This window comes from Delphinus delphis, chromosome 10 (genome assembly GCF_949987515.2).
Source record: "Delphinus delphis chromosome 10, mDelDel1.2, whole genome shotgun sequence".
NCBI classification, from domain to species: domain Eukaryota; kingdom Metazoa; phylum Chordata; class Mammalia; order Artiodactyla; family Delphinidae; genus Delphinus; species Delphinus delphis.
The window spans coordinates 71856464-71881840 of NC_082692.2; the positions used below are offsets into that span (position 1 = coordinate 71856464).

Genomic DNA, 25377 nt, shown 5'->3' on the forward strand with positions numbered 1-25377 from the left:
ATTCTGGGTGTTCAAGCCATGTCAGAGGTGGAGGGTAGAATTTCTCCCAAAAATAACATGTTACTTTTGGCTTCCAGAAAGGACCATACACAGATCCACTGACATGTCCTCTCTCTTATCTACCTGCCATCCCTTGAAGCTCAGCATTATCTTAGCTTCCCAGAAGAGGAAAAAGAAGTACAGAGATGGAAAAGGATGCACAGATCTCAATCTCAAAGGAAGGGCAGCGTGTTCCAGCTGAATCTGAGATGAGCAAACACGTTGCAGGCAAGCAAAGCTAACAGCTGGGTCTGCCATCTGACTGAAGACGAGGCTGAGACGAGGAATCCCACATTCAGCTGCTGGGTAAAACCTACAGGGACATCTGACCAAGGGCACCAGGTCTTCAGGAAAAGAACATGGACCCCCCTCCTCTTTCTGTTCTCGATGAGAACAATGATTTTCAGCAGTAAAGCCTTGCAGAGATGTGACTTCCAGAGAGAAACAGAAAATACATTTGCTGAGCTCCCTGGTAACCCCATCTGTCCCTCCTAGCACAATTTATCCTTTCAAATCATTTGGTCCACGTGCATCCTCAGCAGCACATGCCTCCACTGAGAATCAGGGAACACTGCACTTGGGTGTTTTAGAACAGTCTGCTCTCGACTGAGAACAGAATACACTGAAACCTGATTACTGAAAAATGGAAAAAGCTACCAGTCACACAGCCACAAGGGATTGACTGAATTGGGAATAAAATAAAATATTTTAAAACTTTCCTGCTTTGGCTTTCAGCTGACATCTTACCACCCACTAAGCGATGGTTTGCAGAAAAATAAGGTACAAAGCATGCTGTTCAGGAAACTGTGAGGTAGGTAATCTACAATGGATTCATATGGCCTTGCTGTTGCCCCACACACCCCAGCTGAGCAGATGAATAGCTTCAAAATGTTACTCCTTGGGAAGTGTGTGTGTGTGTTTGTGTGTGTGTGTGTTCGTGCACACATCCAGAACACAAGACTGAACGTTAAGACAGTTCTTATTCCGTAGCACATTTTTAATGACAGGAATTAAAAAATGCCCACTAACAATGGATTTTTCCAAAGGCTCATAACAAACCCTGACTCTCACTGCTGTACACTTGCAACCTTGAAACATAGTGATTATGTGTTATTTCTAACTCTCAGCAATTAATATGCAACCAGATGTATCATTATCTACAGTCTATTAAAATTCAGAAGCCTGTGCATTTGAAAAATAATGTATTGCGCTGACAAAGGAGGCAGAAGCCTCAGAGACCCAGCTCTCTCCCCACATCACACGCAGTTCATTTCAATTACAAAGACACAAGAGGGAAAATGAATAAACAATGGCAGTTGACTTAAAAGAAGTAAATACAAACCTGTGATTTGGTTGTTTGGTTTTGCCACTGGAGACTCAGTGGTAAGGGGTGCCAATAAAAGTTTCCAGGAAAGACAAAGGCAGTTTTGTGGTAAAAGAAAAATGTTCTTTATTCCTGAAGTAAAGTGCTCCTGTGGCAGAAGGGGGCAAAGTTCCCATGAGTTTTCCAGCACGGGCCAGCTATAGAGGGAAGGGCTCCTTTGGGAGACTACTGAGGGTCTAACCTGACAAAGATTTCCCCAACTCCCTAAGCACCCCCAGTGATGGGGGGGGAGGCTCATTTACCAGCCAGGTGCTCCCTCCTTCTGCCCCACCATTTAGGAGCCGGGTTCTGGGTCGCTCCTGAATTTACAAAGCAGGGCTGTGCAGAGGGGTGGCGAGGGGCCGTCTGGCCCCACAAAGCCTCCAGAATTGCTACTAAATAAACTACATGTTGCCAGGGCCCCTACCTACTCACAGATTCCAGCAATTTTCTAGAAACAGAGAAGTCGGTCATCCCACACCTGACCCAGGTGTAATTCTTCTCTTCTGATTTTGTCAAGAAGAGAAGGAGGGGAAGGGGGTGGGGGGATTGCAAAATGGGTAAAGGGGGTGAGCTGTATGGTGATGGATGGAAATGAAACTTTTGTTGGTGAGTATACAGAAGTCAAGTAGTGTATACAGAAATCAAAATATAATGTTGTACACATGAAACTTTTATAGTGTTGTAAACCAATGTTACCTCAATTAAAAAAAAGATATCTGAGGATTAAACTAATGAAAACAACAATAAAAATTATTTTTAAAGAAAGAAGAGAAGGAAGCACTATGTAGACAATGGGGAACCTCTGGCCGGGGAGGAGGAGGTACCACGAGCCCTGGGGTCACCTGGTGCCAGATGCTGGCACACACATACACTCACTCATCTATTCCACATAGCAATCCCATCACCCCATTTTATAGAAGAGGAAGCAGGCGTTTAGAGAAGTGAGGTGACTTGTCCCCAAGTCATACCCAGTAGTTAATTGGCAGAGCTGAAATTCAAATTCAACTCTAGCTGACTCGAAAGCTTTCCCGGCAACCCCCATACCGGCTTCCCTGGATACGCAAGTTCCTTTTACAGAAACAACATAACAGTAATAATATTGAGGGCAATTTTGAGCCAGGCTGTGCCAAAGTGTGTTCTATGCATGATTTCCTTGCTTTCTATTAAGTCAGTACTATTAATATACCCATTTCACAATGCAGACAACTGAAGCTCAGAGGGGTTAAGAGCTTTGCCTGAGATCACAGAGCTGGTAGTGAGTGGTGGAGCCAGGACTGAGCACAAGGCTGCTACGCTACAAGGCCTGGGTTGTTAACCACAGCACTGCTCATTTCCTAAGCCAGGTGAGGGGAGCCCTGAAGAAATCAAAGACTGTAGAGGCAGAAGAGACTGATGGAGGGAGTGAAAAAGTAGGAGCTGTTGGTTTGACATTCAAGCCCTGTCTTTCTGGAATCAGCAGCCCCTCTTGGGTGCTCCCCCAGCATCTTAGAGTGCCCAGCCAGGCGCACAGGTGCCACGCTAGTGTTAAGGGCAGGCCTGGGGAGTGGTGTGTTAGCATCCAGCACCAGGGGTTCATTGGATGACCCCCTCCCAGTCTGCCAAACTCCCCCAAATGAGGTTGCCAATTCACCACCCAGCTTTCTGCTGATTGACAATCACTGCCTGTACTTTAATGTTGTGAATGACCTCATCAAACTCAAGGAAAAGTTCCTTGAGGGTCAAAAGCATGCCTTTCTCTTCTTTAAACCCAGAAAAAAAAGAAAAAGCTAGGTAGAGTCTGGTCTTCACAAATATTTACTGACAAGCAAAGAGCACTGGGAGTCATTTTTAGTTGTCCAACTCTTCACCAACTTGTATCCCTCACGCTATGGAGTTTCCCCACATTTCTAACAAAGGACCTATTTATAATTAAAGTGTGCTGCTAATGAGTATGGCATGAAGAACTCCCAAAGCAACCTAATCCTCCTCACCTTCCCTGGGTCTGTGTCTGCGGTTGGAATGTGGGTAAGGTTCCCGGATGATCCGTGTCAGGTGGGAGCTGGCCTTGAGGATAATGACACACTCCTCATCTCCCATGAGCAGGGAGCCTCTCTACCCAGAGCTCATACCCCACCCCCCTGCGGGAGAGTCATTATGGGAACACTAGAAAACCACACTAAATTTTTTCATCCTACCTGGCAGGAATAAATGTGAAGCTTGCCAGTGTGCTTGGAACATCTTGTTTTTCAAAAAATAATGCCCAGTGCCAACTCGGATCCCTGGAAACTGGGTGGGTGTTTCCTAAAAGGAAGGGGTGACCTTGCAGCAGACCACTGGACAGGGATGTCCGTCCACAGCTTCCACTCAACTGATGGACATGCAAAACAGATGCTGCTGAGGCTAATGGTCTGTGGAGCATTTGCTCTGTGGAAGCCTTCTGCATGCCCGTTTCATCTTCACAATTCCCTTGGAAGTTCTCATTTTACAGATGAGGAAACTGAGGCTCAGAGGATGAGTCACTGGTCCAAGGTCTCTTGGCTCACAAGTGGCCAAGTTTGGGATTCAAACTCAGCTCAGTCTGATCCTTAACTCCAAGTCTCTAATCACTACTTTCACTCTATGGCTGCCCCAAATTAAAATGCAATCTTGTTCAATCCTTCCCTCAGGGTGAAGGGGAAAAGGAAGAAGGGTTAAATGATTTCAGCTGGAATTTTGGAACTTTAAAGTTTTGAAAAGAAAAAAAGAGTTTTGTTCTTAGAACAGAAATCCAGTTGTTTTTTTTTTAATTGGCTAACAACTAGTCCATAAAGGTATTCTACATCACATTAAAGCCAGCTTTTATCTATTTAAAAATCTTAATACCTGAAATCTGGGTCCTATGCTCAAAGGTCAAATTTCTGGTCTGTAAGTGGCTGTGGCCAAACCTGGAAATTTTTGTTGCAGAGTGCTAACCCTGGAAAGGCCTCAGAACACGCCTAATGCACTGCTTCCAAACTCTCGGTACCATCACACCAATCTTTTGCCCTGTGTACATATCCTCTGAGCTATTACATAATGTTTCCTTAAGTTACTCATTTTTTACTTGAGTAAACTTATTGCAAAAATAAACTCTACCACTGCCTTAAACAGAAAATCACTATCACCTGCCATAAATAGAAACTACCTTTAAAAAAATGAACCCTATTGTTAAATTTTTGTTAGACACTTGCCTGCCTGAGGCCTGTGCTTTGTTAAAAAGGGAAATTAGCAAGTGATAGAGAGGCATTAAAGACACACTAGCTCCGAACTGAGACTTTCTCCTTGACATAATGAGAAGGATCAGAAGAGAATTGGAAAGGGAAAGTGATTCGAAATTATTTTGTGTCTTGTTTCCCTGTCACCTTGTCCTGTATCATGTGAGCTACCACAAGTGGTAAGAAACCCATCTTCTGGGAAATAAAGATCTAACCCAGTCCGCTCATTCAGAAACAAAGACGCTGAGGTTCCAAGAAGCTGAGCCTATTTGCGCCCTGTCCCCAGCTAGTAGTGAAACTCTTTTAAGAACCAGCTTAGAAACAGTTGCTGCTAAAGAAATTCAGATGAGCATTTAAGAGCCCTCCAAAGCAAAGACTTCTTGATGCTGAGCCAGAACAAAGCCTCGCTCTTCTGAACTGTTGAAGCCTGGGAATAAAACATTCAGAGACTAACGAGAGAAAAGCAGGTGTCTTTTCTGATGCTGTCTCCTTCGAAGTTCTCTGAAAAGGCTCCATCAAACAGCTGAGGCGGAAGGCAAGGACTCTTCACTGTGCGTCTGTGGTTGACACTTAAGCTACCACCAATTTTTTCCTCTTCAGTCTATTTCCTTCTTCACAGTGGTGTCAGACCCCTTCTGCAAGACCACACCAATCACCAATCACCAACCAGCAAGGAGGATGGCTGATGAGGTGTGAGAAAATGAAGCAACGCTGCCAAAACCTAACAGGATACAGATGGGCCACCCACACCCCTCCCCCACCTCTGTGAAGTCAAAAATAAGAACGCTCATCTTCACCAGTGACCTTTAATTATCTTCTCTGTATTTGCCTGGGGTCGTTCTTGACATGCTTGTGTCACTTGGGGGTTATGGAATGTTAGCATTTCAATATAAGATAACACACTTGAGGAGGGAGCTTGCACTGGCCTTGTGTCAGGACCAGAAAGCACAGAGGGAAACCTTATCACTCGGTCCCCTTGGACATCAGGCCCAACTCCATCTCTCTCTACCCACTGGCTGGTTCCCTTTTTCCTTCTGCAGCTTCTTCCTCCAGCAAGACTCCAAACTTCCAAATCTGACAATGTATGACACCTGATAAATATTTAACTTTATTTTTTTCTAAGTCCTGACATAGGCTCTCTGTTTTATTTAATTCAGTCAGGTTGCCAACTCTAGTGGTATCTACAGAAACAGTACCCTGGGGGAAATGCTCTGTTTTTACCGTTTAATTATCACCTCTGGTGCAAATTACATCTGCAGAGCTCAGAAAGACATCATTTTAAGGGATGTCATCTACATGTACAGAAGTTTGTGTCTATCCATTCTTTGTGGGCTTTCTGTTTATTCTAACAGGGATCTCACATCAAATATAAAGTAAGGCCTTGCACTTGGATCTGCAGGAGTGCAGGCCAAGGGAAGGGTCCACTAGTCCATTAGCCCCCAGGTGAGCTCACTGCATGCAGTGTTCAGGCTAAGTTTGATGGGGTTCACTTTGAACACTCCCCAAATAGTGCTGCTTACAACCGACCTCACTCAGGAACACGGCTGGCTTAAGCCAATATTCTGGTGTGCCAAGAGGTCAAGGCTAGTCAAGGAGGGACCAACATTTCGGCCCTGCCTCCTAATCTCTCTGAATCTCTGTTTCCTCAGTTGACAGACAAAGAGGACAGTCCTTGCCTTGCACAGGTCCCGAAGCTGTGCAAGATTTAAAGGAGAGAATGCATATGAAAATAACTGACTGTTATTTGAACACTGAGTAGCATTGCTATAGTGATCACAACGACAAAGGAAGGGGGATGCTCTGATTGAAGCATCCCTTCCCCCACTTCTCTAGATCCCATGTGCATACATATATATTTAAATTGGTTACATCATGTATATAATTATGCTCAACTTTCCGCCTCTTTATTTTTCCCAGGAACATTAGGGTATTTCTGTCTGCTAGTGTGTAACGGCTCAAATGATGTCATTGACCCCTGGGCCAGAGGCCACGGTACATGGAGCCATTCCCTCATTATAGGTCAGAGGGGTTGTTGGCTCTTCTGGCTGTTACAAGAAAGTAGGAAAGGACGCTAGATTGGAATCAGACTTCAAGCTTTTAGCTCTGCCATTCCCGGCTGTGTGATCCTAGGAAAATCACTGCACCTCTCTGACTCCTGGTATCCTTATCTTTAAAATGAGGATAATTATACTCAGGTGAGGCAAAGAATATAAAAGTACTTTGAAACCTATAAAACGTATAAACATAAACATTATTGCAAATAATGTCATTATGAACAACTTTGGACACACAGCTTTATTCCCTCAAGACCTGGAATACTGGGTGCGAAGATTTGAACCATTTTTGTCTTTTAATATGCACTGGCAAGTCCCCTCATTCCACACAGAAGTAATTATTTCTCTTCAACATCCCCAGCTTTGGGTTTTATTGTGTCTTTAAAATACTTGTGACATCAATTAGGCATGAAATATCATCTTACAATTATTTGCCTTTTCCATTTCTATAATTTCTATTAGAGTGAACTTTTAAAACAATGTTACTTTCATAGTTCCTTGTGTATGAACTGCCTATTGTCTTTTTGCCCATTTGTCAATGGACATCTTGGAGTGTTCTTTTATATCTGTATAAATTATTCATATGACAAAGATTAATCTTTAGTCTGTCACCTCTATTTCAAAAATTTTTTCAATGTATTAGTCTACTTCTCTTGTCTAAGGAAGCACATTAAACATAAAAGAAATCTTGTTTGTTGATACAGCATCATACAGTGTCTTTAGGCTGATCAACACTCAAGAGGACACTGAGGATGTCCGATGGAAATATGCAAGAAAGAGAAAGAGATTGGACATTATGTCCCATTTGGAAAAGTTAGAGGAACCAGGACATCTAGCCAGGAGAAGACAAGAACCTGGTGGAAGAGTGTGGTGTGAGTGCATGCCTGTGCACGTGCAAGCACACACGCATGGAGTAGGAGTAGATGGTAGGGAGAGAGTTTTCAAATACTCAAGGAGATAACACATGAGGAAGTGTCATTGTATAATATTCACCTCCAGAAAGCAACATTACAATTAAGAAAGGATTTTCTCATGATCTACACTGAACAAGGATGGAATGTACAGACTTAGAAGGTTCTTGGAAGTGTTTAAGCTGAGATCAAATGGATCCAGCAGCGGACAAGAACTGGGCTTCATGTTCTCAATATGCCTTTCCCACTCAGGTTCTCTAATGCAATGACCCTGGGTCATTTCCTGGAGGCTAGTTTTGTTTGTTTGTTTCATAAATCCCCGGAAAAAAGTCTGTTTTGCTACTCCTTTCCTCCTCATCTTAAGAGCCAGAAAAAGAAAAAAAAAAAAGTCTAGTGAACTTACTGTTAAGGTTTCTGGTTCAGCTCCAATTAATTTACTAATAATCAGCTGCCTTCTTGCAAAAGGACACAATGGCCCAAACACAGAAGGTCCAGGCACAAGTCTTTCTAGACTTAAAAAGACCCACTCCTTTTGCAGCCAAAGGTTTGGAAGCCTTTCCTTTTTTTTTTTTTTTTTTTTTTTTGCGTTATGCGGGCCTCTCACTGTTGTGGCCTCTCCCGTTGCGGAGCAACAGGCTCCGGACGCGCAGGCTCAGCGGCCATGGCTCACGGGCCCAGCCGCTCCGCGGCATGTGGGATCTTCCCGGACCGGGGCACGAACCCGTGTCCCCTGCATTGGCAGGTGGATTCTTAAACCACTGTGCCACCAGGGAAGCCTCTGAGTCTTCTTTTTATGAAAGCAAACCTCACCATGGGAAAATAGTGACTTTTAACTTGGAATCAGTGTAATTCGTTAGCACTGACAGCTTTTCTTTGAGTGACTTGATCAGGTGTTCAGAGCACATAATATGCCTAAAAGAAGCAGTTCCTCCTGGCATGAGTAGTAAGCACCCAATAAATATAAAAACAGATCAGTTGAGCAAAGCTGCATCCATGAATCAGAAGAAACAAGCTTAATGATGTCCACATGATACTATGCTTCTCTGTGAAAGTCTAGTGCTATGGACTAAGATGAACTAAGCTCCTTAGATTTTGTAGTTAATGATTAGAGCTAGAAGGATCTAGCTGGTTATGGCATCAAAATTAAACATCTGCAACCCAACTCATATACCTGTGTCATAAGAAATACTACATTAAGGAGCCTTATTGTATTAATGTCATAATCCATGTAGAATAATTTTAATATTTAAAAGATAATTTAAAGAAAATAAAAAATTAAAATATATCAGTTTTTTCTATCACTGAAAACTATCATTGAGATTTAAAAATTTACAGATCATTTAAATCCCAAGTAGAAATTTTGTTATGATGTGCTTTCAAAAGAATGTTTATTGTTGCACATTTTTGCTCAAGTGTATGGCATCAAACGCACATCAGCAACACCCGCCCCTTCCCCATGAGTCTTGCCCTGCACGCTTGCTGCAGGGACAGGAACAAATGCTAGAAGGCACTTGCCCATGCAGTGCTGTGCCCACTGTCCTCCTCATAGCAAATTCTAAAGGAACAGCCATTATGAGTTAAAGGGCACAGGTGCTTTGCTTCAACTACCTTTGAAGGTCAAAAAGGACGTTGGATAGGCCAATCCTTCTTTTCAGCATAACCACATTCTTCCTGCAAGGAAAATGGTCTTAAAAAACTACTCTCATAGGAATTCACCGTTGATGCCTAGCTTATAAACAAGTATATAATCATGTTTTTCAAAAGGCCAACTAGTGTATGCTGCTTTTTAAACACTTACAAATGCTGACGACACCTGCTGGTAGAAAATATGATTTTAGTTAACTGCTGATGGAGAAGTGAGGCCTACAAGGGCTGGCTGTCTTTTGAACTGGTAACGAAACAGAAAACGAGCCCCCCAAATCACTTAAGTTTCTTTTTCCAACTTTGCCTATCGCCATTATCAGGAATCGATATGCCAGATTAATGAGGCTAGGAGATGTACTGGACTGGACCCCTCTGATTATTCGAGGAGTATAGAGCAAAAGAGATATTCCTACTCTGATTTAAACACTAGGGGAAACAAATCCTAAATAGTGATACCTGAAAAATATTTACCAACTATTTTGGAAACTGTTCCTCTCCCACCCTTACTCTCACACCAGAACCTCCCCATGAAAGGAAAATAAGTCACATTTTTAAATCTGGATTCAGCTACCATGCAGAAAATTGATATCTGACATCTGGTGATACATTTTTCTTACCACAGTTGTGATATACAGATATATTTATATTCTAAGAACAAGAATAAGAAAAGATTAAGCAGATGGGTTTTATACCTAAGCCTTTAGCCAAACTACACAAAAATACAGGACTAAGTGACAGCAGGAAGGGACTAGTTAGAGTCCAGAGCTATTCTCAGTATTCTTTTCTTTGACCCAATTCAATTTATTCATTAAGCTAGGTTATGCCTTGTTTCCTTCCAAAAGGAGTCTGAGGGGACACTAGCTTCACTGCTCCCACATCCATTAAATTATGAAGTTCCCACTGAAAAATCATATATCCATTCCAAGCCTGAACAACCTGAATTCTAGGCAGGTACTGTCCTGTCAAAACTTAAATAAGAGTCCAAACACCACTAAGGCCATCACACTTCCACAGCCGCTGGGAACAAAAACGCTTTGTGAAAATACACAACTGAATTGAGGTGTGGGATGGGGATGGGGGTGAGAAGTTAGTTTGCACTCAACTTACAGAAAGCTGATTACAACCTGAGACTGTCTGGAGTCCTGTCAGCTTGGAGCAGCTCTTGTTAGAGGCAATGAATCTTTGATGCTGTCCTCCCGAATATACATAATTCAGTGAACCAAGAGCACAAAACTGAGCAGACCCAAGGGTGGCAGGTGGGTGGACCCCCAAGAGCACTGTGACAAGGCCGGATGCGCACTTGCCTCCAGACTTTCTTGGTCGTGGTGGGGGAGAGAGGAGATCTCCCAGATACACACCAGCGGAAATGATGACCTGGGTCCTGTGGGTTCCACTACAGCTTAGCCACAGCAAAGGTGCCGTCTGATGAAAGCAACCGTACTCCCCAACATCCTCAACGAAAGAGAGGGACGTTTTCTCCTCCACCTGAACCCAACCTTTAAGGCCAGTGAGCTCTTTGCCAGAGATATAACACACAGGAGGAAAAGGCAGACTAAACATAAGCCAGGAGGATTCCCTCACATTACTCTCAAGGCACAGGAAAGTTACCAGAAAGAGAAATGTTTTCAATGTTCCAAGAGGGCTTCCCACTGCCCGGAGGAGTTTAATTCATTTTAAGAATCCATGTGGGAGACACTCATATTACTCATTTAGCTCCCAGACACACAACTGAATGACACCCACTGGCCACAGATGACCAGCAGAGGTGCTGTGATCCGTCTTTGCTGCCAAACAGCTGCAAGTCCAAGCCTGACAGATGAGATGTCCTGAGGGGTCCACAAGAATGTCCCCTTGCCCGGTCAACCTCTGCAAGAGGAAACCTGTGCTTAAAGGGTAACTTTTCCCTGGACTTCCGTGGTGGCGCAGTGGTTAAGAATCCTCCTGCCAATGCAGGGGATAGGGATTCGAGCCCTGGTCCAGGAAGATCCCACATGCTTCGAAGCAGCTAAGCCTGTGCACCACAACTACTGAGCCTGCGCTCTGGAGTCTGTGATCCACAACTACCGAACCCGCGTGCCACAACTACTGAGGCCCGTGCGCCTAGAGCCTGAGCTCCCCAACAAGAGAAGCCACTGCAATGAGAAGCCTGCGCACCGCAAGGAAGAGTAGTCCCTGCTCACCTCAACTACAGAAAGACCACTCGCAGCAACAAAGACCCAATGCAGCCAAAAATAAAATAAATAAAATAAATAAAATAAATAAATTTATTTTTTAAAAAAAGGGTAGCTTTTCCCTGACGACCAAGCCCATTGATGCAGTAAGTCCCTCTTTGGAGTGGATCGACAGTCTGAGAGCCCTGCAGGACGCAAAAGAGAGGCAGGGGCAAAGAGGCTGCTGCCCTCAGGCTGGGAGGAAGAGAGATGGGGACAGAGGAGGTGGCGCTCTCTTGATCCATAAAGGGGGTGGAAGGGAGGCAGAGAGACAGAGACAGAGTTAGAGATGGAGACAGGGAGACAGAGAGACAGAAAGAGTGTATGAGAGATGGAGAGAGAGGAAGAGGAATGCACAGAGTGAGAGATGGAAACAGAGAGACAGTGACACAGGGAGGGAGCAGAGAGAGTAAGAGACGGAGAGAAAGACGGACCCGGAAAGGTCCAGGTGGAGGCCCTACCTCGGAGTCCTTGGCTGGACTGCTGGCCGGGGGTACTTCCAAGCTGCAGTTCGCTCTCTTGACCGTGAGGTAGAAGGGGTAATCCTTGGCTACCATGGCAGCTGCCGGGCCTGCCCGTTGGGATGTCACCGCTGACCCGATGCGACCACAAAACTCCCAGACGAAAGGGGGTCCCAGCTCCACGGTGCCGGGCGGCTGCAGCGGCTACACGGAGACTGACAGCCGGCTTCTAGCCTAGCTCGGCCTGACTCTGACGCTCCGGCTAAAAGGGGGCGGAGCTTAGACCAAGCCCGCCCGCCCGTCTAGGCTGGGGGAGTGGGCGGGGCCCTGCAGGGAGCTCCAGGGAGCTCCCAGGTGCCGCCTCGCTGAAGCCCCCTCCCGAGCCGCGGCGGTATACGGCGGCTGGACCCTTCCTCCCGCGGGCCCTCGGCTCGGGGCCACCCAGCCCAGTGGCAGCTCCAGTTGGGCTCCGCAGCACACTTGGGGTGGAAGAGGCGGCGGGTAGAACGGAGGTTAGGGCGAAGCCGGGCGGAGGCAAGCGGCCTTGAGGGAAAGTAAGAGTTTTAAAAACCCACATGAAGAAGCAGTATTCTGTCTTGCCTTATTCCTAGCCAGTCTCTCCCCATACATTTTTTTTTAAACCATGGCTCACGGGCCCAGCCGCTCCGCGGCATGTGGGATCCTCCCGGACCGGGGCACGAACCCGCGTCCCCTGCATCGGCAGGCGGACTCTCAACCACTGCGCCACCAGGGAAGCGCTTCTGCGCCCATTTTTAAGTATGAAGAGGCTGGTAAGAGGCTGCCTGCCACTTAGAAGAGGAATCTGACAGGGGGTGTCAAGATAAAGCAGTGATGAGCCGGCACTACCACGCCTTACTGGAGAAACACATTGCAAATGCCCAATAGGCAATTATAAGATCATTCCCTGCAGCCCTGTCTGGAACAGTAAAAAACAAACCCAAATTGGAAACAACTGTAATATCCACCAATGGGGAGTGCTTAGGTAAATTCTTATCACTATGGAACACCACGCAGCTGCAGTCAAAAAGAAGATGGGTCTGTGGGTGTGGCATGGAAAGATCTCAAATGTATTAGGTTCAGTTAAAAAATAATTGCAGAGTAAGCACAGTATAATACCATTTGTGTTAAAAAAAAATCACATCTACAAATGGATACCATAGGGCTTCCCTGGTGGTGCAGTGGTTAAGAATCCGCCTGCCAATGCAGGAGACATGGGTTCGAGTCCTGGTCCGGGAAGATCCCACATGCCGCGGAGCAACTAAGCCCGTGCACCACAACTACTGAGCCTGTACTCTAGAGCCTGTGAGCCACAACTACTGAGCCCGCGTGCCACAACTACGGAAGCCTGTGCACCTGGGGCCCATGCTCCACACAAAAGAAGCCACCGCAATGAGAAGCCTGCGCACCGCAACGAAGAGTAGCCCCCGCTCGCCACAACTAAAGAAAAGTCTGCGTGCAGCAACGAAAACCCAATGCAGCCATAAATAAATATTTTTAAAAAAGAATACCATATATTTTCCCATTTGTGTTTAAAAAAAAAACCCCACATCTGCAAATTTCTCTATATTTTCTATAGAGAAATGTAGGTAAATACCATTGAAAACCATCTGGAAGGATCCACAGCAAGTTTTTACAGGGCTGAAAGGAGGCAATCAGTTCCAAGGGAATTAAAAGTAGTGGGCAAAGGAGCCTTCATATTATAGCTAACATGTTCTTAAATATTTTACATGAAAAACATATCCATGTGTTGGGAAATTAGAAATTAATTTTTAAAATATTAAAATGAGCATTATCTCAACAGTTATTTTGTAGACTGCAGTGTTGAATTTTTTCCCCCTCCTGTCAAAGTCATGGCCACAGCAGGTGGGGGTCTAGGGAGATGATGTCTTTCCTTTTGACTTCTTAGGTATGCAGGAGGTAGTGGGAATGGAAATATCTAGTCTCTGTTTCAGTGTTCTCTGCTCCAGCCGAGGCCAGAATCCAGCAGTTCCTACTTTCCAGGCAGGAAACCTCACGATATACAGCCCTTTCATCCCTGCCTTGGGGATGAAAACCCACACGCTGGCACTAAATTCGCCGGCTTTCCTGCCCAGCTAGTGTGGACAAACTGCCTTCAGAAGCAGAGAGAATCTGGTCCAGTTCTGCCAGCCTCACTCTTGCCAACCATGTAAAGGAAGCTCCTGAATGAGTGAGTTCCAGCTGACACTGAAGAGAGCATCTGAATTTTTTCCCTCAAATATACACCCTAAAGCAGTGGGAAGGAAGTAGTTGAAAAAGAGGTTTGGGGTGGGAAAGAGCAGCTCAGCACCACTTGTTTTTTTCCTACCTGTACTCCTGAACACAACTTTGTCCTTTTAGCTTGAACTGTGCTGATGGAGAGCTTACACAGATGCTCACTGCAAGTCTGGCCAAGCTTGCGGTGGGGAGTGAGGGGAATCCCACCTCCAAGGGCAACCAACCAAAGCAGCCCCTGATTAACTTTGCCACCAAAGGCCTCACACAGGGCTCCTCTGGCTGCCAAGGATTTGAGCTGAAGCACCTGGAGCTTGCCCCTCATTCCCTGCCTCCGCCTGCTCCTCGGGCCCCCACAGGCCCACCACCCCAATTAGGCGGCTCTGGTCAGTAACAGTCCCTTCATGGACGGGCTTTGATCCCTGTTGGAGCTCACTCGGCCTTGACCTCCAGTTGGGAAGTGTACATCCAGCACTTGGTGAAGAAGAGAGTGACCCTGGTAAACTATGCCAGCCCTGGGACTAGGCTACTCACTGCAGGATTCTCCGGACCAAGCACGAAGTCTGGCATATGTAAGTCCACTGTAGTAATAAATAAACCCTATGGAAGAGAGGGAACTTTAACCTCAAGTACAAATATCGTAGAGCAAAGAAGAGTCATATCGGTTGATGGAAAGGCTGCCATATCCACTTGCTCTTAAACATTTTTTTGCCCCTCTTCAAAAGACGGAACCATAAAAATCAGTCAATATACATGGCACAATATATGTGCAGCAAACTCATGTCTTTCCCAGTATGTATGCTAGGCAGAGAGAGAGGAAGAGGAAGAGGAAGAGAGAGAGATTGCTAATGGCCAGTAACAATTTAAATTGTGCTGGGAAAAAAAAAAAAAAGGCATAAGCCCCAAATGAGTGCAAAAGGGAAGATGGGAATCTGGAGTTCCTTTGGGTGGTCTGATGCTTCCAAGCCTCTCATAGCTTGAACGTCTCACCACGGTGAATAAGATTCTGATGTTTAAAGACATATATTTTTCATACAATAAGGCCTGTAAACTGAAACCTGCAATTTTGGGTATACACAAGCCATGTATGTGGTCCTTGAGACATTTAAAGGATTTTCAAGGGTATTTTTGACTCCATGCAATTTCCACTTTCAGAACCTCCCTTGTGTGTGATGTGCTACTCCAACATTAGCAGATTTGGGCAATCTGCATAGGATTCCAACCAGGGGTGTCCATGGTCAAAGACTTGGTCAGAAAGCAGGCTGCTTGCCACTATGGAGAACAGTATGGAGGTTCCTTAAAAAACTACAAATAGAACTACCATATGACCTGCAATCCCACTACTGGGCATATACCCTGAGAAAACCAAAATTCAAAAAGAGTCATGTACCAAAATGTTCATTGCAGCTCTATTTACAATAGCCCGGAGATGGAAACAACCTAAGTGCCCATCATCGGATGAATGGATAAAGAAGATGTGGCACATATATACAATGGAATATTACTCAGCCATAAAAAGAAACGAAATTGAGCTATTTGTAATGAGGTGGATAGACCTAGAGTCTGTCATACAGAGTGAAGTCAGAAAGAGAAAGACAAATACCATATGCTAACACATATATATGGAATTTAAGAAAAAAAAGTGTCATGAAGAACCTAGGGGTAAGACAGGAATAAAGACACAGACCTACTAGAGAACGGACTTGAGGATATGGGGAGGGGGAAGGGTGAGCTGTGATAGGGCGAGAGAGAGAGTAATGGACATATATACACTAACAAACGTAAGGTGAGCTAGTGGGAAGCAGCCGCATGGCACAGGGATATCGACTCAGTGCTTTGTGACTGCCTGGAGGGGTGGGATAGGGAGGGTGGGAGGGAGGGAGACGCAAGAGGGAAGAGATATGGGAACATTGTATATGTATAACTGATTCACTTTGTTATAAAGCAGAAACTAACACACCATTGTAAAGCAATTATACCCCAATAAAGATGTTAAAAAAAAAAAAAAAGAAAGCAGGCTGCTCTACAGGAGGGCTCCCAAGCACAGCCCTGAAGCTGGTATCAGAGTGGAGAGAAGTCAGTCCAACTCTGCAATGCTGCCGAGCTGAGCAGCCCCAGGAGCCCAGCATTCCCCATCCTGCCTGTGTGTGTGTTTATGGGCTTAAGAACAACACTGCCCTAACAGTCAGCTTCACTCAAAGCCATGGCACAAAGTGCCTTTCAGAACTCGCCTTCGGCACAACTCGTTATGATCCTATAAAACGCTTCAGAGCCGGGCAGTGTTTCTCGCTAGCCAGAAGCCTGGAGACTGGAATAAAGAAGCCTGTTCTGCATTTCCAGGAACGGTGCCAAGAGCAGAGCCTGTGTTCTCGCCTGGGCTGAGCAGGGCTCATTTGTGCTGCTGATGGGGTGGTGGGCTTCCACCCACAAGCCTAGCTCGGGCTGTTAGCTCCTTTTAGACAGACTGCCAGGCACGACTGGGAGACCATCCAATCCCACTGCCATGGCTGTGAGCAGAACAGGCCCAGCATGAGGCTAAAACTTCAGAAATCAAAGTGGTTGTGACAGTCTTCTCAGCCAACGGGACAATGCTTTGTTCTGACAGCAATATTCTTAGTATCTCCACCCATTCCTGAATCTCTCTGCCAGAAAGGTGTGTGAGGCGCACCTGCTCGAGAAATATGGTTGAGTTTAAAATATGGCCTTTCACCTGTAACCTCTGCTGTGAGGTATGTATTTGCAGAAGGAGTGCAAGTGACAGTAGTTGATGCCCTAAAGCCTAGACTTCAAACACAATGCACCTCCATCTGCTTCCCTGGCATCTGGAGCTATCTTGTCTACCCCTGCTAATCTGACACGGTCGTGTAGGTACATGTTGGACATGTGTGTACTAACCCCCCTCCCCTCCCCTTCTATTTAGGTGACATTCCCAGCTAATGACCAAGCTCCCTTTCCTCTCTGCAACTTCAATCTTGATGGGAGAGGGGAGTTAAAAGCCTGAAGAAGTTCTGGCAGTGAATTCTGAGAGATCAGGACTGTGGTTTACTGCCAGACAGGTAAAAATGGCGCAGATAAAGCACTGACAATACCTAAAATCATCTAAAGCTCTCCCTCTGCCTGGGGAGATGTCCACTGGCTCTAGGTTAGATTTATGAAAATATATACCTGGATCTTCTAAAGCTGGAAGACTTCATTCTTGCCTTCTCTTATAGATCTCATTTTCTGAAACAAGTCTGAAAAACCAGTTAGGTGATAGCATCTCTTTCTCCCAGTATTGAGCTAATCCTGTGACTTATTAGATATAATCCAAAAACAATCAAGATTTTATGTTTAAATACAAAGAATGGTATGTGTCATGCCCTGATATACCACAGACAGGTACAATCATTATAGCAGTGATTCCCAACTGGGGGCGATTTTGTCCCCTAGGTGACATTTGGCAATGTCTAGACATTTTTGATTGTCACCGGGGGACGGTGCTAGTGGCACCTAACGGGTAGAGGGCCAGGATCCCGGTAAACATCCTATAATGCACAGGACAGCCCCCCACACCAAAGAATTAACAGGTCCAAAATGCTTATAATGCCACAGTTGAGAAACCATGCATTAAAGGGTAGAGCTGAAATACGGCATCAGAGCCAGGACAATCTGTTGGTTTTGACTTCAAGAATATTTTCGCTTTAGACCTTGATCACTGATTGATGTCAAATGTCAGTTTAGGCATAGTGGAGCAACGAAAAAAATGCTTGAGTGCCAAGAAGCCTCAGAATATTGACATGCCTAAAATCTTTCCTTCATGCCCATACCTGACCCTTAACTGAATAACAGATTTCATAAAGCATGAAAGGACAAGAGAATAAAGAAGAACATGGGAGTAAGTGGGGAGGGGGACAGAATATCATCTTAAATTGTTTCAGATATGAAAATGTACCTCAAAAGGCCAGTGAAAATGAAAGTTGCAATGACAGATAATACTTTAAGAAGAACTTGGGGAGGGGGAAGAAATGTTTCAAAGCTTGGTTTTTCCCAGGACAAACTTTACCACCACATTTAATTGTTTTGGGGGGCAGAAATGCAAACTCAGTGATGAAATAAAACCCCCAAAGTGTACAGTTTACTGTGTTTTTGATACATAGCATAGCCTGTGCAATCAGAAACCTGTCTTCACTGAAGATTTTGCAATAAGAATCCTGACTTTCTCCAATTTGAGCTGATTACTATCAGCAGGCTTGCTTTGCTTACAGAATTTGAGCCAACCTTTAGAACCTTCTGTACACTTTGAACTTTATGGGGAGTCTGCATTTGTTTGAGAGTATTTCATATTTTTGGACCAAAAATTTAATAAATTTGTTATACTCCAAAACTATTTATTCCCTTCAGACTATAGCTAATGTATGCATCATGTAGGGTTTTTATACTAACCACTGCATGGAGAAACTGGAATCTAAAATGTGTAAATTCTAGCTTTGGATAGTGGAAGTATTTTCTCTTCCATCAACTACAAACTCAGCAATCAAAGTGCCATATTTCATCAAACCTAAGATGCCAAAGACTGTAATATGTGCTATTATTTTTATGTACAACCAAGAAAGAAAAAAATGTGGCCAATTAAGTTATAACACGTGATCAATTGTAGGATACATCCCAATTCCAGAGACGTTAAAATGTGGGGAAATGTGCATAACAATGAAATATAGCACTATTCACATCTTCTGGCCGGGATTGGAAAACCTACACATTTATAGAAGTATGAGTTGTGTGAATTTAGGGACAATAATTCCAGAGACCACCTGCAGTGAAATCAACTGAGAAGCTTATCAAATCCACATCACTGGGCCCCACTTTGGGTCTGCTGATTTGGAATCTTCAGCAGCGGACTCCAGAAATGTGTATTTTTGATAAACACCCTCAAAGCACATTGTTTGAGTAGTAAAGTGTGAGAATTATCAGCAAGCCCAATAATGAACCTGGGCCCCCGCCCTTCCAGAGACACTGGAACCCCAGATCCTCAGGCCAGAGGTGTCCAGGGGTAATTAGCCCATTGGTTGTAGCATCACAATCCAGAATAGGCACAGAGAGCTGCTTATTTGCTCAGGCAGTACTAAGGAAGTATTACGTGCTGGACAGCCTGCTAAAAACATGGGTGCATCAGGGATACAATGAAAAATAATGCAAGTCCACATTCCCAGTAAACTACCAACTAAGCCACCCACAAGGAGATGTGTTCTGGCTCTTGGGACTTTGATTTACAATCTGGTATCCAAAGTTCCAATTAAAAACATGCTTATCTTCATAGCCAGGGGGCATGACTGCATTTAAGTTTCTAAAAAATTAGCTCCAGCAGTAGAGAATGGGAGGAGGGCGGTTGGCTTGAGATGTTTACTTGAAAAATACCTGGGGCTTTGGTGGGGGTGGGGAGGGGAGGGTGGCGTGAGCAGAAGACCTTAATTACAGAACGAGTTCAACCAGCACAAACAGACTCTGGGACTCCTGGCAAGCCTCTGTCTCACTCATCTGGTGGGAGCCAAGTCGGCTGCTGTGTGGTAGAGCGCAGCCAATTAGCTGAAAGTGTTCCTTGTGCCGTGGGCATCCCATAATACTACAGGGGGGTGGAGGGTGTTGGTTAAGTGAGCCGAGTTACAGGAGCTTCTGCTGTGTCTGAATTTTTCCATCTCACATCCAAACCCAAGCTCAGCAAACACAGGTCTCAGATGCCTGCAATTCTGACTGAACCAAAAGCCTTGGCAACGGAAGGCTGAAGAAAAGCACCAGCCTCTAGTTCACCTACTTTTATTCCTGTATGATCATTTAATTCTTTGGCATGACAAGAACCATCAACCAGATGGCTCCCTGGCTAATTCCTCTCCTCCAAGACTGTCCTCAATCCGCAGGCAAGGGGAACCCTTACTTTGTACCCACACAGTGCGGAGTACCTGTTTTTCCCTAATAATACTCACCCCGCTCATAATGACTGACTCAGTGTGTCTCCACCTACAAGGGCACAGGGACCATAACTATCTCAATCACCACAGTGGCTCCAGCTCCTTCTATCATGCTGGCACATGGTAGAAGGATCCATATTTGTTGAAGTGAAAATCATATTGAAATGGCACTAATCAAAGATCATGTCACAGAGGAGGTAAATTCAGAGAATTTTTGCAACGAGGAACATCATCTATTTAAAGTTTCTGAGATGGGACCAAGAAGGTAAATGCAGAATACCACAGTGGGCTGTTAAAAGAAATCTTGAAAAGGAGCATGAGTCCCTTAGTAAGCTTCTTGAAGAGTCCCAAACTCACTGAAACCACCTTTCGAGATGGCTCCTGCAGTGTAAGGCTATGGGGCCCTGTTGGATATTACTGAGAGTTTTCAGTTTCCTCCAGCTTTTTACACACATTCAGCAATTTACACTCATTTCTGAACAAGGTAGACTTGCCAGGGAGATTGAAACTCTGGTGGCAAAGAGATGTCAAATAGTTTGTTTTCTAAGACTCCTTGTAACAAGCTCATCTTCCCTTTTCCTTCCCTCTAGAGGCACTGTCTTCCTTTTCCTTCTCTAGGTTTTTGATTCCAGGTTAAACTCTATAATTTTTTTTTTCTTTTCAATTTGCCATGCTCATACCTAGTGCTATTAATATAGAAACTTTGTTCTCTTGAGCTGGGCCCTGGGTGGCTGACTTTTAAGGAGAAGGGGAGATTTTGCCTGGTGTTTCTGCAAGATCAAACATGGTGCTGGTCTACTGTTGCCAGGTTGATGTGAAATTATGGACTCAAAAACTTTTTAGCCAAGGAAGCCAGGGGAGAGGAAGGAAACTTCTCTGCTGGCTGCTCCACCAAGGGAAGGTCATGCTCTCCCGTCTGGGCCTCCTCACCTGGAGTCTTACAAGAGGTGCTTTGAGAGCTCACTCTGGTTTCAACACAGTACGTGGTGAACAAAACTCATCTGTCAGGGAGTGGGAGGAAGGGAGGGAAGAAAGTAAGAGAGAATTAAAATTGTAAAGCCAACATCATGTGGCTTCCTCCTTGAACTTTAATAACCCAGTGCTGCCTGCAGGCTCAGAAAAACCATATGCAATGGGTAGGTACAAGGATTGCTCTGGTGCCAGGAAAATGCAGCAAGACATAACTTTTATAAGGTAAGCAATGAATAAATGCCCTGCAGGAACAAAACAGCTTTTAAAATCTCTGAAGTTGGCAGCCAGATGCCTGAAACCTTGGTTCGGTGCATCCAAAATGCACAACAGATAAGACCACCTTTAAGATGAAGTCATCTTCCAGGGAAAACAATAGGTGGGGAGGCTGAGTATTTATGATTCAGAGCAGCAGGGGAATTTGATCTGTATTTTCGTTGCCACAGCAAGACCCATTTTAATGCATGTTAGAGGTTTTCCACCAGTTGGGCAAATTTTCTAGAACGTTTTTAAAGGGAAAACATTTTACAGCCTGCCTTGGTTTCTGAAAGAGTCATCTTTCTCCCTGGGTTAGGGGTGATCTTTTCTTGTCTCACGGCATTATCGAGAAGATCTGAAACTACTACTCTTCATCTGGATTCTGCTGTTGTTAGAAAAGGCAGTTTGGGGTGTCTCATTACACTTCACCCTCAGAAATGTTAAAGGAAGTGCCTGTCACCAACAGTCAAAAATAAAAATGAAAATGATGCTGGCAGAGCTCAAAAACCAAAGGGATCAGCATTTTGCTTCAGTTTCCTGTTCATAAAACTTTATAAAAACAACCCACCCATTAAAGAAAAAAGCCCGCAACAATAGCTCATTATTCTTTTCCTAAACGCTTGCCTCATGCCACTCTGAAATTAGGTGCCATCATGTTTCCTGAGTTATGGGCTCCAAACACCACATCCCTTTCCTCCCTTCCTTGCCCCCACCCCACCTGGCATCATTCCTGAATTTAGACACTTCTCCAGTTTACGAGCTCAGCAGAGAGAGGCCAGTGCTCCCCTCCTACCTGCCCAGAGGAGGCCAAGCATCTGCCCCAGCTGGAAGCAGGAATAACAGAGGCTTCCTTCCCCCAAATTAATTTTCATTTCCTAGAGAAACTTTTAACATGGAAAGTGCAAAATTTCAAAGTGAAGGAAAAAAATTCCTACCGACTGCTCCAGTAAACTGATCATTACAAATGCATTGCCTTGTGACATTAATTTTTGAAGAATAAGATATTTCCCTTCCACCCTCGTTCTACAGTAAAACTTTATGGAATATTCAACACCCCATCCTTCAGTCCCTGGGAGAACACAAGAGAATACAAGCTCTAGAGTAAGAGGCCTGAATGCAAATACCAAGGTTTCCACTTGCTGACGATATGACTTTGGACACTTTATGTAACCATGCCAAACCTCAGTTTAATTGGCTGTAAAATGGGGGATATGAGAGTTTCAAGGCTTTAATGAGATAAAACATATGAATAGTTTAATGAGATAATGCATGTGTCAGCAATCTAGGCACAAGGTAAGCGCATAATCCATATTGTTATTAACCTTTCTGGTATACAAATCATCTTACTCCCTCTTTTATCAATGAAACAGAGAGGAAAAGATGGAATTTGGGGATCTTTTCCACCCCCCTTGCCTCCAAAGGGGTTAATTCTTTAATTTAAACCAGGATTTCAAATACTGATTTAACTACTGGACATGTATAAAAGAAGCGGCACAGTGAACAGTGAAATGACCTAAATTTGAAGACATGGGATCCAATCCTGGTTCTACCACTAAATTTGCTGTGTGACCTTGGGCAAGTCTATTAAACTCTCTGAGGTACAGTTTCTTGAACTGTAAAATAAGGCAATTTAAAAATATATGCTCAGGGCTTCCCTGGTGGTGCAGTGGTTAAGAATCCGCCTGCCAATACAGGGAACACGGGTTCAAGCCCTGGTCCGGGAGGACCCCACATGCTGCGGAGCAACTAAGCCCGTGCGCCACAACTACTGAGACTGCGTTCTAGAGCCCGCAAGCCACAACTGCTGAGCCCGTGTGGCACAACTACTGAAGCCCACGTGCTTAGAGCCCGTGCTCTGCAACAAGAGAAGCCACCGCAATGAGAAGCCCGTGCACTGCAACGAAGAGTAGCCCCCGTTCACCGCAACTAGAGAAAGCCCGCACGCAGCAACGAAGACCTAATGCAGCCAAAAATAAATAAATAAATAAATAAGAATAAAATAAAACCAAATGCTCATCTTCTGTGATCCTATAAAACAACAAAGACTGAGCTGTATATGGAGTATTGTCTCAAATTTATGCCATTTTATTTCAGGGAAGAATATAAAAATGATAATATAACTTACTGATGAAAGCATCCTTGTCTAAATTTATTTATTTATTTATTTTTTGGCTGCGTTGGGTCTTCATTGCTGCGCTCGCGGGTTTTCTCTTGTTGCAGCGAGCCAGGGCTACTCTTTGTTGCGGTGTGCGGGCTCTAGGCATGTGGTCTTTAGTGGTTGTGGCATGCGAGCTCAGTAGTTGTGGCGCATGGGCTTAGTTGCTCTGTGGCATGTGCGATCTTCCTGGACCAGGGCTCGAACCCATGTCCCCTGCACTGGCAGGTGGATTCTTAACCACTGCACCACCAGTGAAGTCCCAGTATCCTTTTCTAAAATCAGCATGTTTGGTGCAGGCAGCCCACATTTTGGGTTAGTTCAGCATGGTAATTTTATTTTTGGCCATACCGCGCGGCATGTGGGATCTTAGCTCCCCTACCAGGGATCGAACCTGTGCCCCCTGCATTGGAAGCACGGAGTCTTAACCACTGGACCACCAGGGAAGTCCCCAGTATGGTAATATTTTATAAGGGCTCATCAGAAAGTTAATTCAATGTCCTCATTTGTCAGGAAATGCAATGAGGAATACAGGGTTTTAAAAAATTATTAAATGGCCAAGGAAACAAGGTTGAAACAGAGGTTAGATCAACTATCAGCAAAGAAACTGAAAGGAAGATGGAGCTAGTCTACAAATGGGAAGGAACTGGCCTAAAATATACCACTGTCACTTAAAAATAGGTACTTGGCTGCATGGTGCCTATGTTATCTGTATGACAACATTTGGTTCCTACTGTGTCCTCTTCCTACAGGCCTGTTATGACTATGAGAGCTGTCTGTTCCTTCAGTGACCAAGTCTTGCTGCCTTGTGGATTTTCCCCAGTCATAACTTCCTCTCTGCCCTTCGGGTAGGCTGTTTACATCGAAGTAGCAGGACCTCAGCCAGCTCTGTTCTGGATGCAACACACAGACGGCTGCTGGCATGATGCTAGAACCAGAGGCTTCTCAAGGCTGAGAGCTGTGTGCACCCCTGGCCAAACTTCTGATGTAAAATATTTTCATTGATGTCACACCTTTATAAAAAATCAGAACTAAATGGGCTTCCCTGGTGGCGCAGTGGTTGAGAGTCCGCCTGCTGATGCAGGGGACACGGGTTCGTGCCCTGGTCCGGGAAGATCCCATATGCCGCGGAGCGGCTGGGCCCGTGAGCCATGGCCGCTGAGCCTGTGTGTCCGGAGCCTGTGCTCCGCAAAGGGAGAGGCCACAACAGTGAGAGGCCCGCGTACCACAAAAAAAAAAAAAAAAAAAAAAAAATCAGAACTAAAGACAAAGATACATTGCAGCAACTTTTAAACAGTGCCCTATAAATAACAAATGGAACTAGAATTACTCAACGAATCATAAGCTTTATTATTCTTGAACATCTGTGTCTCTCACTTGACTGTGAGCTCCATACAGGCAAGAAATGACTCTCTTGTTCAGTGTCGTATCTCCAGCGCCAAAAGATGCCTAGCAAGTGACAGGCGCTCGACAAATGACCACCATAGCTGATGAAGTCTAGTGGTTGGCTCTCTGCCAGGCACCGTCCTTTGACTTTCCATGATGTATCTCAGGTAATCCTCACAATAATCCAATCCAACTGAGGTACAGGGAGTTCAACTACTGATAACTTGCCCAAAGTCACAGAGCTGGTAAGTGCCAGAGCTGGGTTCAAATGCAAGTACTCTGCTTCCAGAACCTGCAGTTCCACATATGACTGGGAACATTAATTATCTGCAGACCATTTGCAACTTAGCAGGTGTCTTGATACAGACAATGATGCTACTAAGGGTCAAGGATATAAGCCTATATGATATGATTAAAAGAACATCAAACAAGAGTCAGGAGACCTGGGTTCAGATCTTAGCCTTGGACTCCTTCACTGAGTTTAATCAAGTGTGGTGACTTCTTTGCTTGCTAGTTT

The 25377-nt window shown here is 44.7% G+C and overlaps 1 protein-coding gene across 3 annotated transcripts in view; it reads right to left on the bottom strand.

The window, feature by feature from the left end:
• ARHGEF3 (Rho guanine nucleotide exchange factor 3) overlaps nucleotides 1-25377 on the bottom strand; it is a 269292-nt gene that overhangs the window by 53165 nt on the left and 190750 nt on the right. Inside the window, exon 1 of one of the 3 annotated variants that reach the window (XM_060022717.1) lies at nucleotides 11898-12124. The exons of the other annotated variants lie outside the window; for them this stretch is intronic. Within the exon in view, the coding sequence (XP_059878700.1) occupies nucleotides 11898-11993 (96 nt within the window). The 5' untranslated portion in view covers nucleotides 11994-12124. Of the gene's footprint in view, nucleotides 1-11897; nucleotides 12125-25377 lie in introns of those variants that run through there. 3 annotated transcript variants of the gene reach the window in all.